The following is an 18891-nucleotide window of genomic DNA, read 5'->3' as shown; positions in this document are numbered from 1 at the left end:
TTCCTGATTCTACTAATTTGGGTTTTTTCTCTCATTTTAGTCAGGTTTGCCAGGGGTCTGTCAATCTTGTTTATTTTTTCAAAGAACCAACTTTTTGTTTCATTAATTCTTGTATGGTTTTGTTGGTTTGTATTTCATTGATTTCAGCTCTTATTTTTATTATTTCTCTCCTTCTATTTGTTTCAGGATTTGCTTGTTCTTGTTTTTCTAGGAGTTTGAGATGTATCATTAGGTCATTGATTTGGGATCTTTCAGTCTTTTTAATGTATGCACTCATGGCTATAAACTTTCCTCTCAGGACTGCCTTTGCTGTGTCCCATAGGTTCCAGTAGGTTTTGTATTCATTTTCATTGACTTCCAGGAACCTTTTAATTTCCTCATTTATTTCATCAATCACCCATTGTTCACTAAGGAATGAGTTATGCAGTTTCCAGCTGTTTGCATGGTTTTTGTCTTTATTTTTGTTGTTGAGTTCTAGTTTTATTGCATTGTAGTCAAATAGAATGCATGGTATAATTTTTATTTTCTTATATTTGCTGAGGCTTGCTTTGTGCTCTAGGATATGATCTATTTTGGAGAAGGTTCTGTGGGCTGCTGAGAAGAATGTATATTGTGTAGAAGTTGGATGAAATGTTCTGTAGACATCAACTAGGTCCATTTGATCTATGGTTTATTTTACATGTTGGATATCTTTATTGATTTTTTGTTTGGATGACCTTTCTAATGATGATAATGGGGTGTTAAAGTCTCCCACAACCACTGTGTTGGAGTTAATATATGCTTTTAGGTCCTTCAGGGTATGTTTGATGAAATTGGGTGTGTTGACATTGGGTGCATATAGGTTGATAATTGTTATTTCCTTTTGGTCTGTTTCCTCTTTTATTAGTATGGAATGTCCTTCTTTATCTTGTTTGATCATTGTAGGTTTGAAGTCTACTTTGTCAGCTATAAGTACAGCTACTCCTGCCTGTTTTCGGGGGCCATTGGCTTGTTAAATCTTCTTCCAGTCTTTCTTCCTAAGCCTATGCTTATTTCTGTGGGTGAGATGGGTCTCCTGTAAGCAACAAATTGTTGGATCTTCCTTTGTAATCCATTTCATCAAAAGGTGCCTTTTGATGGGGAATAAGTCCATTAACATTAAGTGTTAGTACTGATAGGTATGTGGTGATTCCTGTCATTTAGTTGTCTTAGTTATTTGAAGGTTTGATTGTGTGTACCTAAGTTGAGGTTACTCTCTACTTTCTTGTTTTTTCTTTTCCTGTAGTTTAGTGCTTCCTGCCCTTTCATGGTTATGTTGGGTTTCACTTTCTTTGTTCAGAATCCCTTTAAGAATCTTTTATAGTGGTGGCTTTGTGGTCACACATTGTTTTAGTTTATGCTTATCATGGAAGACTTTTATTGCTCCATCTATTTTGAATGATAGTTTTGCTGGGTAGAGTATCCTGGGATTAACGTCATTTTCATTCAATGCCCGGAAGATCTCACCCCAAGCTCTTCTTGCTTTTAATGTTTCTGTTGAGAAGTCTGCTGTGATTTTGATGGATTTGCCTTTGTATGTTACTTGTTTTTTCTCTCTTGCAGCCTTCAATATTCTTTCTCAGGTCTCTGTATTTATTGTCTCAGTGATAATTTGCCATGGGGTAGTTCTATTTTGATCTGGTCTGTTTGCCTCTTGCATCTGTATGGGAATAATATTTCTCCAGATCATGGAAATTTTCTGTTATTATTTTTTGAATATATTACACATTTCCTTTGCTTGCACCTCTTCTCCTTCTTCAATGCCCTTGGTTCTCAGGTTTGGTCTTTTGATATAGTCGGTGAGTTCTTCCATTTTTTTTCACAGTTCTTGAGTTGTTTAACTAATAGTTCTTCGATTTTTCCTTTAATTACCATTTCATCTTTGAGTTTGAGATTCTGTCTTCTGTTTGTTCTATTCTACTGGTTTGGCCTTCCATTTTGTTTTGCAGTTCTGTTTCATTCTTTTTTCTGAGGTTTTCCATATCCTGAGTTGCTTCCTCTTTAATGTCTATTTTTGTCCTGAGTTCATTTATTTCTTTATTAATTGTGTTCTTTGTTTCACTTTGGTGTTTATACAGTGCTCCTATGATTTCTTTTATTTCCTCTTGTGCATTTTCACATTCTCTATTTTTGCTATCTTGGAATTTCTTGAGTGTCTCCTGTACATTTTGGTTGACCATATCCAGTATCATTTCTTTAAAATTCTCATTGATTGCCTGTAGTATTTCTTCCTTTAGGTTGTTCTTGTGGGTTTTATTGAGTTCTTTGGCATAGTTTATCTTCATTTTGTTGGAGTCTCGTCTGAGTATCTGTTTTCTTCATTTCCCTCCGGTTCCTGTACTAATTTTTTGCTGTGGGGAAACTGGTTTCCCTGTTTTTTATGTCTTCCCATCATTGCCCTTGGTGTTGTTATTGTCCCTGTCCTGTATGCAGTTACGTGTTTTCTAGCTAGTAATAATAACAATAGTGATATTTAGAATGGAAGGGTGAGAGGAGATGGGAAGCAAAGACAGTAAAGAAAAAGGGAAAAACAAATAAACAAGTAGAAAAAAACAAAACAAATAAACAAGCTTCAAAGATATAAACAGGGAGAGATAGTGTACTAATCATTAGTAAGCTGAACAAGCATTTGAGAGACAAAGAGAGTATTGAAAATAAAATAAATGAAAAAAAATCTACAAGTTCAAATGTAATAAAGTTTCATTCTTACTAATTTTGGTGTTAGTTCCTCCACCTCCAATCCTGGAGATGGTGTCTCAGAAGTAGTTCTATCTTCTCATCAAAAGGGAACAAACTAAAACCAAACAAACAAACAAAAAAACCTCACAAAGTGTCCCTAGTTCAAATGCAATGCAGTTTCAGTAAGTTTTTCAGCATGCAGGTGTAATTCGGTTGTTTTCTCATCAAAGGTTGGGAGGGAAAAAAAAAAAGAGTCTGGAGACAATTCTGTGAATGGCTATCTGAGGCTCTGACTCACCTTCTTGCTGCTGTCAGCCTGCAGTTGCTAGAGGCTTTATTTATGCAGATCTCCCTGGCCTCTCAGGCTTTGTTTACTTAGAGTTCTCCTGGGCACGACCAACCGCCATTGCTGCAAGCTTTCCCCCTTCCAAGCACACTGGGGGAGGTGACACTGCACCAGCTTTCTCAGGCCTGCATGCTTATTTACAGCTCACATGGGAAGTGGGTCTTCCCCCCTTTCCTGCTCCTGGTTGCTGGGTGTGTGCCGCTGCTCCTGCCTTCTCCAAACGGCTTGTTGTGAGGGATTTCCCCTCACCCCCTCTTCTGTCCTCAGGATGCCCTGCCCTCTTTGCTATGTGTCTTTTTTGTTGTTATTGCTTAATATTCAGTTTTTTTTCTTTTTTCCTCTGGGTGGGGGGTTTAGTCTGTCCAGGGGGCTGTGCTGATCTGGCCCAGGGTTGTCTGTGGGAGTACCACATACCGCTTAGCTCACCTTGTTGTCCGCGTCTTCCCTTGCCGTCTGGGTGCTTCCGGTTGGCGGCGGCGCAGGATTCATCTTGGTTTCTCCATTTAATGTGAAGTGGGGATGCTATGTGCAGGCTGGAGGTGTGGAGGAGTCAAAGTTTTTCCTCTTCTCGGTGGTTTTTCCTGTAATGTGTATCTCCAGCATCTCTCCAAGAGTTTACTTTAGGAGGCACGCTTTCTGCTTCCTCCCTCTAGCTGCCATCTTGGAATCTCCCTCACCATTCTTCAGTATGGTGCTTGAATCCTTTCATGCACAAGGCCTTGCTTCTCTCTTCAAAGCAGTGCTTCGCTCTTCAAAGCAGTGCTTCGCAAACTCCTGCCATTAGTGTTGTAGTAGACTTTCATTATTCTTTTTCTTTTGTGTGAGTATTTCCTACTGTTTCCTGTATCACCTTTAGATTTTGTGGTCTGATATTAACATCCTTGATCCATTTTGAGTTAATCTTGGTATAGGGTGATATACATGGATCTAGTTTCAGTTTTTTGCAGACTGCTAACCAGTTTTTGGTGAAGAGGCTGCTATTTCTACATCGTATATTTTTAGCGCCTTTGTCAAAGACAAGTTGGTTATAGTTGTGTGGCTTCATATCTGGGTCCTCTATTCTGTTCCACTGGTCTTCATGTCTGTTTTTGTGCCAGTACCATGCTGTTTTTATTGTTATTGCTTTGACACCATTCATAGTGGGTGTCATTATTTCACCCAATCTGGGTTCAAACTTACTATCCTCTTGCTTCTACCTCTCTATTGCTGGAATTACAGGCATGGACTACTATGCCGTATTTGTAGTCATGTACATATAATAACATGTTTATATTTTTCATGTTATTGAATTTCCATGTGATATTCTTTTATACAGCTTCCCCATAAGAACACACAACCCTACCCAGCTTTGCCATAAAAAATACACAACCCTACCCAACCTCTATTGATTGCTATATTCTACATTCAGGTCAACTTTTTTTTTTTAATCCTTCCACATGTGAGCAAGAACATTAGGTACATATATTTTTGTATTTGATCATGGGCCACAAAATGATTCCATATCATAACTATTGTGATTAGTGCTCATTATATATGGGTGTGCAGATATCTTTGTTCTCATTTCAGGGTTTGTTTTGTTTTTTGTTTGTTTGTTTGATACACCAGTACTAAAGTAGTACTAATCATATGACGGATATACTTTAACTTTTCTTAGGAACATCCATACCGTTTCAATTTCAGGTATTCTTTCTTACATTTAATTCAGTCATTGTTGAGTCTTTCGACTCTATTTTTATTTTTGATTCCGTATTTCAACGTTTTCAGTTTCATTCATTCTTTTTTGAAAAATCTTTCCTGAATTCCTAATTCACATTCTGCAGTTCCTGCCTAATTTCCTTTTTTTAAGTCTATATTTTCATTTCATTTCGTTTGAATATTTACTCAATAGTGGTAGTTGGAGTTTTAATTTTTGGAGGACCCTCCATATTGCTTTCTGTAATCATTGTACTAGATTTGCTTCCCAAGAATACTGTATAAGAGTTCCTTTTTATTGAAAGCTTCATCGAACTGGTTATTCAGCAATTTTGATAATAGCCATTCGTACTGGAGTGGGTCAGTACCTCACAGTGGGTGGTTTTCATTTGCAATTCCCTGATGATTAGTAATGGTGGGCATTTTACATACTTTTGTTAGTAACTTGAGTGTCTTCTTTCGAGAATTTTCTGTTTAGATCTATTGCCCATTTTTTAATCACGTTGGGTTTTTTGCTGTTGATTTTTTGAGGTCTTTATGTAGTAGGGATTTTAGCCTCTTGTCAGAGGTATAGTTCACAACAGTTTTCTCCCATTCTCCAGGTTTTCTCTTTCCTCTGTTGACTGTTTCCTTCACAGCACAGAAACTTTTTATTTTGATGAAATCCCATCTACTTTTCCCCTTTGTTTCCTGTGCTTTTGGATTCTTGTCCACAATATTCTTGCTCATTCCAATGTCTTGAAGCATTTCCTCTCTTTTTTCTCTGCTAGTTTCATGCCGTACCCAAAAAAAACCCAAAAAAGTCTTTAATTCATTTAGAGTTGAATTTTGTAACATGTGAGAAGAAGAGTCTTTCATTGTTCTTCATGAAGATATCCAATTTTCCTAGCATCTTTAATTGAAAAGATGTTCTTTGTAGCTTTGTCAAAAATAATAGATGCTTGTGTTTACTTCTAGGCCGTTCATTCTGTTCCTTTGGTCTGTATGTCTCTTTTTATGCCAATACCATGCTGTTTTGCTCACTACAGCTTTGTAGTATATTTTGTAGTCAGGTAGTACAATACCTTCTTCTTTGTTCATTTCCCCAAGATTTCGGTGGCTATTGTGGATATTTTGTGTTTCATACAAATTTTAGGATTTTTTTTCCTAGTGCTGCAAATAATGTATTTTCATTTCCTAGTGACTGCATTGTAACTATAGATCACGTGTGTGGTAAGGACATTTAGTATTGTTCGTTCTTCTATTTCATGAACATAGGATGTTGGTTTTTTTTTTAATCTTCAGTATGTTTAATCAGTGCTTTATAGTTTTCATTGTAGAGATCTTTCACCTCTCATTAAATTTATTCTGGTTATTTTATTGGTTTGTTTTCTATTGTAAATGAGTGAGAATAAGAAACTGATTTTTGTTTCACATAATTTGCTGTTTGCATATATAGCAATGCTACTGATTGTCATATGTTGAATTTATATTCCACTGAATTAATTTGTTTGTTTTTCTGGCAGATTCTTTTGAGGTTTTCTATATATAAGATCATGTCATCTGCAAACAATGATGATTTGTCAACTTATTTTCCAATTTGGGTGTTCTTCTCTTGTCTGGCTGTTTAAGCTAAAATTTTGAGTATTATGTTGAATAAAAGTGGTTAGAGTGTGCATTATTGTCTTGTTTGGTCCTAGGGTTTTGTTTTAAATTTGCTTTGTCCTCATTCATTATTGGTTTAATTACTGTAATTTTGTTCTCATTTTCTAATTTGGATATTCTTTCATTTACTCTTAGTTTTATATTTACTAGAGCCACTTCCAAAGCTTTGTTTTTAATATGGCTGGTGGTGTAGCTCAGTCATTGAACAACTGCTTAGCATATCTAGGGCCATGGCTTCAATGTCACCTGCCATTCCCAACTCCAGACAAAAAGTAGATTGTAACCTATATTTTGCTAGTTCTATCCATTAATTTATAGGAAATATGGAAAACAGACGACTGTCTTGTTTTACTGAACTTCCATGGCATCATTTAAATCTAGAATGTAAAACCTTGTATAGTCCAGATGACCCAGTTTCTTCACTAATAAATGGCATATAATGAGAACAAGGAGATATAAAAACATGGCATAAAATACTGAATATAAAAAATATATGCTTAGATTTATGTTTGGTGAGCCTGATATCCTTTAGAATGTTAAAAAGTGACAATTAATGAGCATGTGATTCTTTGGAATTTACTCAAGACCACAGTTAAACAGAATAGGAGATACGGAAGAACACTTCTAATATGTTAAGGGTAATTTCAGGAGCTTCATCAGTCCTTTAACAAAAGGGTTCAGAGCTGGGCCTGGCAGTGCATGCCTTTATTTCCAGCACTCAGGAGAGAGGCAGGAGGATCAAGTTTGAGGCCATCGTGGTTACATTATGAAGCACTGTCTCAAAAACCTAAAAGTGGAGGAGTAGCTCAAATGGCAGAGTGTTTGCCTAGCAAGTGCATTGCTTGGGTTCAGTCCCCAGGAAGAGAGAGAGTGGGATAGGCAGAAAGAGGGAGATAGAAAGAAAAACTTTTAAGAAGAGACTTATTGGAGAGAAACTATTATCAAAGGAACTGAAATTATACAAAATCACTTTTTAAAAATGAGAGTCTTCTAGTTCAGAAAGCTTCATTAGTATGGATGAGGTAAGAAATACATTTTACATCTAAAAATACCATAGTGAATGTGAAAACCATCTAAGATCAAGTTAAGGCATTAAAAGCCACTAGAAAGAACTGTTATTTCAAATGTTGAAAGAATTTGTTGTTAAGCCACCAGGATAAACTTAATGAGAGAAGAAACCTCAGTGTAGGACTGAATTCAGCACTTTTGAGAAAATTAAAAATGGGTATCTTTTCTGTTTGTGTTTTAAACTACAATAAAACCTCTAAATCTTATTTTCAGAAGTATTCCTTGGGGAGAGTTGTTTCTTTTGAGTTGTTTTGTTGTTATTGTTTTGTTTTTAGACAGGTTCTCTCTATCTATACCAAGCTAGCTTCAAACTCACAATCCTCCTCCTTCAGCTTCCAGAATACTGGGATTACAAGTGCATTCCACAACACCTGAACTGAACTTCTTTTAGAGAATACCATGATGTATTGTATTCTGAGCACAGTGTCATTCTGTTATTTTTATCTACTTCCTAGCAGCTCTTCTTTGACCTAACTTGTAGTTAAAATGTGAATATTAATTAGAAACCTGTAGTTAAAATGTGAATACTAATTAGAAGATGTCTTTCTTTTAAAGCTAATGTGCCTTTGAAGTTTTACTATTATTACTGCCTAAAGTTCTGTTAATAGCAAAATATTAAGGTGTAAATGCATAGCAGTGCAGGTCGTTACATTCACTTTTTTTGTTGGGGAGGATTATTGGAGATTAAATCCAGGGCCTTGCATGTGCTGGGCAACTGACCTACTTTTTCCTTTTTTATTTTTATTTTGGGATAGGAGCTCCCTGGGTTGTCCAGGCTGGCCTCACTCAAACTTGCAATCTTCGTGCCTCAGCCTCCTGAGTAGCTGGAACTACAGGTGTGTACCAGTGCACACACCTATGTCCACCTTTTTTGTATGAGATTCAATGAGGGTAGTGCCTTTCTCTGGTTTTTTCACTATTTTTACTAATGAATAATAGAACAAAGTAAGATAAAAACAATTTCTGTTTTGTAAACCTATTATTCTTTTTTTTTCTAGTACTGGGGATTAAATCCCGGGTTGGCCTGCATTCTTATCACTGAGCTATATCCCCAGCCATAAGCTTATTACATTTTCAGTGCATTTAAAATAACTCCAATCAGTCTGAAATGATAAAAGAAGGAATTGAATTTAATTAGTAAAGTGGAGCATTTCAGCTCTTCAGATGTACCCATTACTACCTCTCAGAAACCTTTAATCATCCTCTTCTCTCCTCCATCATTTTACATGCTTCCATGTTCCCTATAATGCCCTTTCACTAATATTCATTGCTCTCTAAGTGAAACTTTATTTTGATCATCTTACTTTAAGTTTCCTTTCTAGTCTGAAGTTCTTATTTGCAGACAACAAAGAATGCAGTATGATTTTGAGCATCTCCTTCAGCTGTTCATTTCTCCTTAGGCAATTTCATTAAAAAAATAAAATTCTGTCTGCACTGGGACTATTTTGGAAAATGTAATTTTTTTTCAGCCAAATTTCACCAACAACTGGTTGAGATGTGAATTCATATTCTGCAGTTTAAGTAGTGGACCTTTTTTGGAATTCATAATTATTTCTCATTCTGGAGCTCTCGTGAGAGTCCTGTACATGAGCAGTAATTATGTCAGTACCTGCATATTAGCCAAGAGTTTTTTTTTTTTTTTCAAAATTTGTATTACAATCATTAGAATTAGTCTATATCTTTATTGGGAAAGCCTCCATTAGGGTGATAAAAGAACATTTAATTAAAATCCACTAGGGTTAAGTTTCATTTTGTTGCAAGCAGAAAAATAAATTCCCTTTTTCTAAGAAAGTAATCCAGAATCCGATAATAAATTAAAGGGTCAGGTTCCTTCAGAAAGGCATTGAGACGATTGGTAAAGAACTTTCATAGAAACATCATATTTATGATAGAGTTACAACAAAGGATTACCAAAATTATTATTTTCTAGGGTTTTTTTTCTTTAAATTTCAAATTAATGTATATCCTGCCTTAATTTGTAAGCTGTTCATTTCAAGGCCTCAGTGCTAAAATGCTGTGAAAATCAGTCTATCTTATGATTGTCTTTAAAGCCTTTCTTTATGTCGTACTAATTTTTTTGCCCCTACATTTATCTTCACTTTGGAAGCTTCCAAATACCTTAGTTAGATACTTCCTTTCTAAATGAAATGAAGCTATTAGAAATAGAGATTAAGTATTAAAAAATAAATGTAATATGAAAACCAGAAATTGTAAGGACTTACGTATAAGGAAAACATTTTCTATAAAATGTATGTTGTAGTCAACACAGAACACTTAGCAACATGTTACTCTTATATACTCCATTTATTTAAATGTAATGTTAGTTCTCTCAGGGTAAGAAGGCATTGTCCCGTAGTAGAAAGAGTATGACAGAAATCATGGAAGAGAGTAAGATTTCACTGGAACCTGAAAGAATCAGTGTAGGTAATCAGAGTGGAATTGTGGGTATCATAGGCATGGGGATAAGCACAAAACTGTACTGCTGATGTATTTGACATTTCAAGTAAAGGAGAATTAATTTATGAGCCAGATGAGCCAATGATTAGAATAAGTATCCTTAATGATACTGAAACTAATAATAGTAGTTACCTTTTGCCATATTACAAATTACCCCTAAACTTGGCAGTGAAAAGAATTACTATGTCATAATTTCTATGTACTAGGAATTTGGAATTGGTCTAGATAATTTGTTTTGGCTTAAATGTTTCAGAAGATTATAAACCGGAGGCTTTAGTTAGCAATATTATGCTATAGATTTCAAAAATGTACAAAAAAGGATTTTGAATTTTTTACCCTAAAGAAATCATAAACGTTTAAGCAGATAGAGATACCTAAACTAATTTAGTATTATACAATGCATACATGTATTGAAACATCATGTTTTACCTCATTAATATGGACAGCTTTTATGTTAAAGATACAGTCAAGATATTTCTTGAAACTGCAATCATCTGAAGTCCTGAATAGGTTAGAGGATCTGCTTCCAAGACAACTTACTGATACTGCACTGGCAGAAAGCCCCAATTCCCATGGAACTTTCAATAGGGCACCTTTAATGCCATGGAAGGTGGATTTCCCCACAGAAAGTGGTCCAAGAAATACAGGTCACACTGTCCTTTTGATCTAGGCTCAGCAGTCAAAACTTTTTTTGACCACTTTGTTATACTCATTAGAGACAGGTCATTTATTGTGCTCATACTGAAGAAAAGGGAAATTCATTTTTACCAGAGGGAATATCAGAAAAGAAATAGTGGTCATATTTTAAAACCACCAGAAAATAATTTTCATTTTACTCTATAGCCCATGATTATATAACATGGTCACATGCAGGGATTGATTAATCTAGGAAAGGATATTAACTTTTTTTAGTTAAGATGGGAAGGGTCAAAGTAGTATCTGAAAGTAGACAAGGACTGAGATTCCTCGTAAATGTTCTCTATCAAAATATTGGCAGTTCATCCAGAAGCTGTGTTCTAAGAACATTAACTATAGGAGTCTAGTAGATGAGACAGAAATGGCAGTGGAAGCTAGGCCTGTAGCTCAGTGGTAGAATGCTTTTTCTAGCATACACAAGGTTGTGGGTTCATTTCTTGCATGAAGCCCTGTAAAAGGCTTTCAAATTTAGGCAAAGATACAGCAGTAGCTTTAAAAAATGTTTTAAGCAACATTTCCTTGCTAAGGTAAAACTAAGCCTTTATTTTCTCTGGCCTGTGGGCAGTAGCTATCCATAATATCCTTATCAGTGATAATTCTGAGAATTAACTAGTTCTAAGTGTGACTGAAGAATGATTGCATTGTATTGTGTATGCAGTTATAGTAGTGGACACTATAATTTAAGTCAGTATACCATACCTGTTGTTTTTGCTCTCAGCATACTTTCACAAGATTTTGTAATTTTTTTAAAGCCTGAGTTTTTGATAGGATTAACTTTTACAAGGATATACAGCTAGGGACTCTAATGGGTTCTTGATGGAGAGTACTTCTTGATAGGACTAAGAGCTACAGTGATATGGTTTTGGAATTTTAAAGTTGTGACTTATAATTGCATTTTGTTTCATTTTTAAGGATGGGTTTATTATCATTTGTTTTTATTTGGGTTGCTCTATAGAAAATAAAAGTATACAACCCTGCAAGTCATAGAGATATAAGTCTATATTAAAATAATGGGATAAACCCACAGAGAAGCAAAGGTGGAAGGCACTGGTTAGACAGAAATTATTAGCTATCTAATAAATTTGAAGATATACATTCCTCCTCAACCAGTAATTTCACTTCTAGGTATAAAAACATTTTCTAACAGATGTTGTTAACCTTGTCTTATATTCGATATGCAGTAGTTTCATATAAGATTATTTACTTGCCTTACAGCATTGTGTTAATCAGATTTGTGTTACTGTGACAAATGCCTGGAGGTTTAATTTTGGTTCACAGTTTCAGAGGTTTCAGTCCATCATCACTTGACCCTGTTGCCTTTGGACCTGTGGTAAAGAATATATCATGATGGGGACCATGGGGCAGAGGAAACTGCTTACTTCATTGTAGCCACTAAGGAAAAAGAGATGAAGAGACCAGGGTCCCTGTATCAAGGGACATGCCCCAGCTACCTAACTTCTTTGCAGAAGAACCATAGGCTGACAACCAAATCTTTAGCATATTGGCCTTTGTGGGAGTCGGGGGAGAAGAATGGACATTTGAAATCCAAACCATAAACATGTAGAGTATGTTAGGATTTTCTCTGCATACTTAAGTTTATTCTTTGCCACTCATTGAATTTATGTCATAATATATCTAATGTGTAGTATGCAGTAGTTTTGAAACTCTTACCCACAGACACAAGGAGACATATCTGGATGTTCATAGCATCATTATTAATAAAAGCAAAAACTTGGAAATAGCATAAATGCCCATTAGAAAAAGAATGTGTAAATGATTTGTAGTATGTTCATAGAAAAGATCACTGAGTATAAGTTAAACTTAATATATTGAAGTTATAAGTCAGTATGCATAAATTACAAAAACATGTTTGTGGGAATAAAAGCAAGTTGGAGTAGGACACTCTCAGGAAATTTATATAAAATTTCAAGTTATTTAAAGAAATACACATGAAGTTAAAGCATAAAGATTAAGATGGAAATGATACTTGTGAATATAGCTTACTTATCAGGAAGTATATAGGAAATTTTACTTGTAATATTTTATTTCTTAGCTGAGCATGGGAGACATAGCTATTCGTTACATTGTTTATTCCTTTTTTATGTCTGAAAATTTGCATATTTAGAAAAATCTTGAGCACAATAAAACAAAATAACAAAAGTGATATCCTTGAGCAATTCATGTTCAGTATTAAAAAGGCCCAATAGCATCATTTATCTTACACTTGTTGTAAAGCTTTTTTTTTGTTTGTTTTTTGGTGATGGTGGTATTGGGGTTTGAACTCAGAGCCTAATGCTTGCTAGGCAGGCACTCTACCACTGGAGCCATTCCACAGCCCATAAAGCTACTTTTTATACTGGGTTTATAAAACTTAAATCAGAGATTATAATAGCCAACTTTTATAGGAGGTTGGTAATTACCAGGCACAGTTCTACATATTTAAGTAGTTTGATTCTCACAGTAAACCGATGTTTCCAGGTACTATTATTATCACTGTTTTACAGACATAGATATCTAATAAAGAGTAAAGTAACTTGCCTAAGGTCACACATCTAGTAAATAGCAGAACTAGAATTTGAACTCAGGATGGATGACTTTCTCCAGAGCCTGTGCTATTATCCACTAAGCTATAAACCTTCCTGTGAGAAATAAATATTATTAAAAACTGTAGGGAAACTACAGATGGTAGTATTGCTTGGGAAGAGTTTCCCTTATTTTTATTCTTAAGTAATGGCAGGAACCTAAAATGAACAGAGATTTATTAGAGCAATGAATGAAATATTGGAATACTAATACTTATTTTATTAGACGAGAAGACCAAGAAAAGTGCCTTAATATTAAAATACCAGCTAAAATGACAGATTTGCTTTGTACAAATTTGAGAATTAAAAATTTTAAGTTATGTATGGTAAATCAGAAATCTTTCAGATTGATTTGCCAAAAAGACATTAGGATTCACCATAAATTTCTTAAGCTAGGGCCAGTAAGCTAGGTAAAAGTATTATCAATTCTATTTGTTTAAGGATTCATAGATTAATTTAGAGTAATAAATCCATCCCAAGAGGGTGACATTGTATGCTTATATCAAAGTGGAGACATCTGGGCAGTGATCCAGAATCCTGACATTTGGGGTGGTACTGCTTGTGTCTCACAGTATAGTCACTAGAATTGTTCCCATCAGACTGAACTGGATTGTTATTCTCTGTTCCTGTACATGTATAATTTAATTCTCAATAATTAACTTCAAAGTTTTAGGTTTTGTAAACTATTGTACCTTTGCAAATACAGGCTTGTGCATAATTTTGCCTCAGCAATATTTAACTAATTGGTGTTTGGTCATAAAAATTATTTTCTTTTAATTCTCATTAGATACTTGCTAGCCTTCTTTAGAGAAACAGTTTTTGAGCTCTAAATTATTTAGTATTTGGATGTTGGTACACTGGCTTTCGCACAAGATTTAACATGTTTATCAGCTCCATAATTATTGTGAAGCTTTCGGAAAGCTCCGAATGTCATTGTCTGCTCCCTTATTTTGGCATTTATGCCAAAACCTTATTGACTTATGCCAAAATAAGGTGTTTTCAGTATGACATTGAGTTTTTATTTTACAGAAACCATATAAAAACCAGAAGATATTCAAGTCAGAGGACTTGGAGAGTACAGATACAAATACAGCATTAGAAATCATATTTGTAGGATGGGTACCATGGCACCCACCTGTAATTGCCAGCCCTCAGGATGTTGAAGCAAGCAGGAGTTCACAATTTCAAACCTAGCCTGGGATACATGAGGACATCTTGCCTCAAACAAAGTAAAGCAAAATAAAAGAAATAATATTTAGGATTTCCTTTTGTTGAAAATGAGTATGAATACATTCCAGACTTGGGATATAAATCAGAGCTTTGTCTTTCCCTCTCTTCTTCTAGTGATGCAATTGCTGAGATTAGAGCCATTTGTATTGAAGAGATTGGAGTATGGATGAAAATGTATAGTGATGCCTTCCTAAATGACAGTTATCTAAAATATGTTGGCTGGACTCTTCATGACAGAGTAAGTTACTGTCTTCTAAGCTTTGATGATATCTATGCTTCTCTAAATACTAGCATGCTAAGAATCAAAGTTATAATAGTTGATTTTTTTTAGAGAGTTGTGATAATATGAAATTTAAGATGATACAACCAAATAACTTTACTTGGTAATCACAGTACAACTTAAGATATTGGGCCATGCATGGCCCTTAGATAGAATGCTATCTTGAATCAAGACTGAAGGCCTGGTATATCTGTGGTTTGGTTTGGTTTGATTTTGTTTGGTGTGAGACTGTCTTCTGTGCAGTCCAGAGTAGCATCAAACTCTTGATCCTTCTGCCTTCACCTTCTGAGTCCTCGGATTATAGGCGTGTGCCTCTGCACCTAGCTTAAATGGGCTTCCTTGTTTTGTGTAAGGTTATGTCACAGTATCTAAGTAGAGCATTTTATCAGAGTTAAACAGATTTGTTGGCATCCCAAATATTTGACCTAAAACTCTACCTGTGATCTCTAACTTTAAAAGAAATCCACATTGAGTCCTAAGTATGTAATCCTTCAAAATAACCAAGATTAGGAATGGTGAATTACTGGAATTTTTATAAAAAATGACCAACATTCCATAACTTGAACTGTCAGATACTTATAAATAAGGAAATCTTTTTTGGGGCAGTACTGTTATTTGAACTCAGAACCTCACACTTGTTAGGCAGGCTCTTTAGTACTTGAGCAACACCCCAAGCCCATAAGTAGAGAAATTTTATAACAATTTATTTTAAATTGCTATATTGTCTTTGAAATGTTAAAACTGCCATAGCAGTTAGAAGACATTTTTCTTTAAAAAATATATAATTTTACCCTTAGATGTTTATAAAGACAAATTTGGTAGTTAATTACTTCAAAAATTTATTTGGTGATGAAAGGGGCTTCTCCCCTACCCCAAATCACTTCTCTTAAAGAAAGACTTAATTAGTATGTAGTAAATTTTTTCCTGAGTATGTATCTCTCCTAATAATTTATATCCTTTTCTTTACAGTAATAAATCCAAAGCTAGATTTCATGGGGGTTGTTTATTTAATTCTCTTGTAAATTGGGACATTTGCAACTAAGCCTATCTCAGATTGATCTAATGAGATTTTATTACACTATGAAGAAATGTAGAACTATGCAGTCCACCTTAATATATGTATATTTACACTTTTAAATCCAACAAGGCAGTCAGGATTTTTTGTCTGTTTGTGATGCTGGTGCTCAAACCCAAGGCCTTACATATGCTAGACAAGACCTACTGCTGTCGAGCTACATCCCTAAACTGTTTTTGTAGATATCTATTGTCTAGATAAAGGAAGATATTTCCATTATATACTGATAAAATCATGAGTAGTGTGTTTAACTGAATGATTTCTTAAATCTCTCCTGTTGTCTCTAATTACTTAGAATATTTTAAAGATCCCTCTGTACTTTTCTTTTGTCATTTCCACTCTAATCTCCTTGTATCTTTTTTTCTCAGAGAACTACAATATTTTTCCTTCTCTTACTTTAGTTGTCTGGTTGAAACTGCACCCTGTAGAGACTCTGACCTCTGTCTTCATATTCATCCTACACATCTTTCAAATGAGCTGATAAAACTTCTCTCTTAATTTTAGAATTTTAGAGGTTATTACCTAGTCTGCTCTCCTAAGTAAAACAAGCTTTTTAAAAATACAAGTTTTATACTTTACAGTTTGGTCAGTAGAAAGATAATATCTAACAAAGTAGTTCTCTTAAGTTCTCTATCCACTTGTTTTAGTTCTGCCCTTGAGGATCACATAGACTATGCCTAATGTAAATATAGCAATAGTAGTCAATGTTTTAGACTACTTAGTCTCTTTGAATTTTTGCTCATGACCCTAATTGCCTTTCTCTGTGCAGTACAGTTTGTTTACACTGCTCTGTACTGCTTTCACTTTTACCTTGTACAATGAACTAAGAATACCTAAGACTGGGTAATTTACAAAGAAACAGGTTATTTTGGCTTATACTTTGAGAAGTTCAAGAGATGGTCTCCGCATCTGCTCAGCTTCTGATAAAGTCTTCATGGTGGTTGAACAGTGGCTGTGTGCAGGAGGAGAATAGGGGTCAAACTTTCATAATACTATCCCAATTCTGCAAGGAAAGCATTCATCTGTTCATGGGAGCTGACCCCTCATGGCCCAAATGTCTGATTAAGGGCCCAGCATCACATTGGGAACCAATACTTGAGTTTTTAGCAGGGACAAATTACATCCAAACCATAGTACATTCTATGCAGAATTCTTTGTATGCTTTCTTTCATACATTTGATTATCCATATTAAAATCCTTATGGTTCTTAAACAGGATCTATATTCTATTTGCCTATTCATTTTCCTACTTTGTGTTGACTCAGACTATATTCTATGTCACCAAAAAATCTTTTTAGCTTTACCATTCCATCCCACTCAGAACTACTCCTTTTCCCTAATCCCATTACTTCTTCTACAAACTAACACATCCAGTCCTTGACAGTCCACCTGAATTTGTTTTAACTCTTATGCATTGTTCCCATGTAAATATTATCCTGGGAACATGAGTTAATGTCTTTTAAAGATACAATTCATGGAGGTGGGCATGGTGAAATCTCAACTGAGGAAGAAAGGTCACATGTTCCAGGCCATCCTGGGCTACATAGTGAGAACCCTGTCTTAAAAAAAAAATAAGTACAACTGACTGTGAAATCATGTTTACCATTATGTTACACAGTACTTTTTAATATCACTTAACATTTTTTCAAAAGAGTTTTATACAAATATTAATAAAGAATTAATATTCTCTGACATATTTTTTTATTTTCTGGTTTTCTTTTTTCTTATTTTCATGTATTTATATAGTCAGAAATATTTATTGAGCAGCTAATATACATTTAGACACTTAAACAGCATTTAAATTTGAGTAAGATTTTTTTAGTAAAGGGAAAATAAGAAAGCATTTAGGGTACTACAATAGAAATAGCTTCAGAGAATAGTAGAGAGCAGTTATCAAAAAAGAAATTAGAACTTTCTCCAAAAAGTTACTTTTACAGTTTTTTAATATGCTTTTAATTGTTAAGAAATTCCTATGATATAGAATGAATGCATTATAGGTGAAGAACCAAGATGGGGGGGCAAGGGAGGTGGCCCAAATAATGTATACACACATGTGAGTAAATGTAAAAATGATAATCAATACATTAAAAATAAAAAAAAAAGACTTGGGAGGAGAGGTTGGGAGTTACCACCCGACAATGTGAAGATAAAACTCAGTTCATATTCTTTTCTCTGCTTATAATTTTTACTGTGTGAACTTAAGGTAAGTTTGTCTTTCTTGGTTTAGTTTCAAGTTCATATTTGGAGATGTCAGTTGTGCTTTCTTAGATCTGAGGTTGTAATATTACATTTGAATAGCTATCCTCAGCCTTTTCTCATCCATTCTTGATCTTTTTATCATTATGTATTACATAGCACTTTTATTGGCTTTGCACCTTCTTGCCTCCTGGAATACTTATTCTGTAAGCTACTTCCATACATCTCCACTCCACTTACTGTCCTTCATTGTTTCTGTCCTTTACAAGTTTGTGGTGGTTGTTTTGGGTTTTGGTTTTTTGGGGTGGTACTGGATTCCTTTACAATTAATGTGCCCTGTTCTGGACCATTTTGTATTGCTATGATGGAATACTTGAAGGCTGAAGTCCAAATTCAGGCTGCTGCATCTGGCCAACTCCTGGGGAGGCCCTTCTGGGTAGGTCAAACATGGTGAATGGAATCACATAATAGAAATGAATGTGAAAGAGTTCACATAGTAAGAGAGGAAGCAAGAGACTGGGGAAGGGCCAGGCTCATTCTTTTATTGCCATCTCCTTGCTCAAGAACTAATCCACTCCTGTGAGACCAGAGTTAATTTAGTGGGATGGTATACTCTTATCTTCCCACTACTTGGAAAGCTGAGGCAGGAAGCTTGGGAGTTTGAGGCTAGCCTAGGTTACTTAGTGAGATCCTGTCTCGAAATTTTAAAAATAACCACAATGAAACAAACAAAACCCCACAACATTAATCTCTTCAAAAAATTAGTCATGACCTGGTCACCTCCCAATAGGCCTTACCTCTTAAAGACCCACCATTTGTCAATATCATTACATTAGGGACCAGACTTATAGCATATGAAGTTTTGAGAGAGAAACCATATTAAACCATGGCATGCGCTCCCCCACCACACACACACCTCTTGTATTTAT

At 35.0% G+C, this 18891-nt stretch overlaps 1 protein-coding gene across 5 annotated transcripts in view; it reads left to right on the top strand.

Moving 5' to 3' along the window:
• The window catches only part of Stag1 (STAG1 cohesin complex component), a 369238-nt gene that overhangs the window by 230374 nt on the left and 119973 nt on the right, over window positions 1–18891 (top strand). For all 5 annotated transcript variants that reach the window (XM_074059901.1, XM_074059900.1, XM_074059903.1 and 2 more), the window contains one exon: window positions 14527–14650. In XM_074059901.1, coding sequence (XP_073916002.1) covers window positions 14527–14650 — 124 coding nt within the window. The remainder of the gene's footprint in view (window positions 1–14526; window positions 14651–18891) is intronic.

The sequence above is a fragment of the Castor canadensis genome, chromosome 17 (assembly GCF_047511655.1).
Source record: "Castor canadensis chromosome 17, mCasCan1.hap1v2, whole genome shotgun sequence".
Lineage (NCBI taxonomy): Eukaryota > Metazoa > Chordata > Mammalia > Rodentia > Castoridae > Castor > Castor canadensis.
This window is presented reverse-complemented; position numbering and strand designations above follow the sequence as displayed.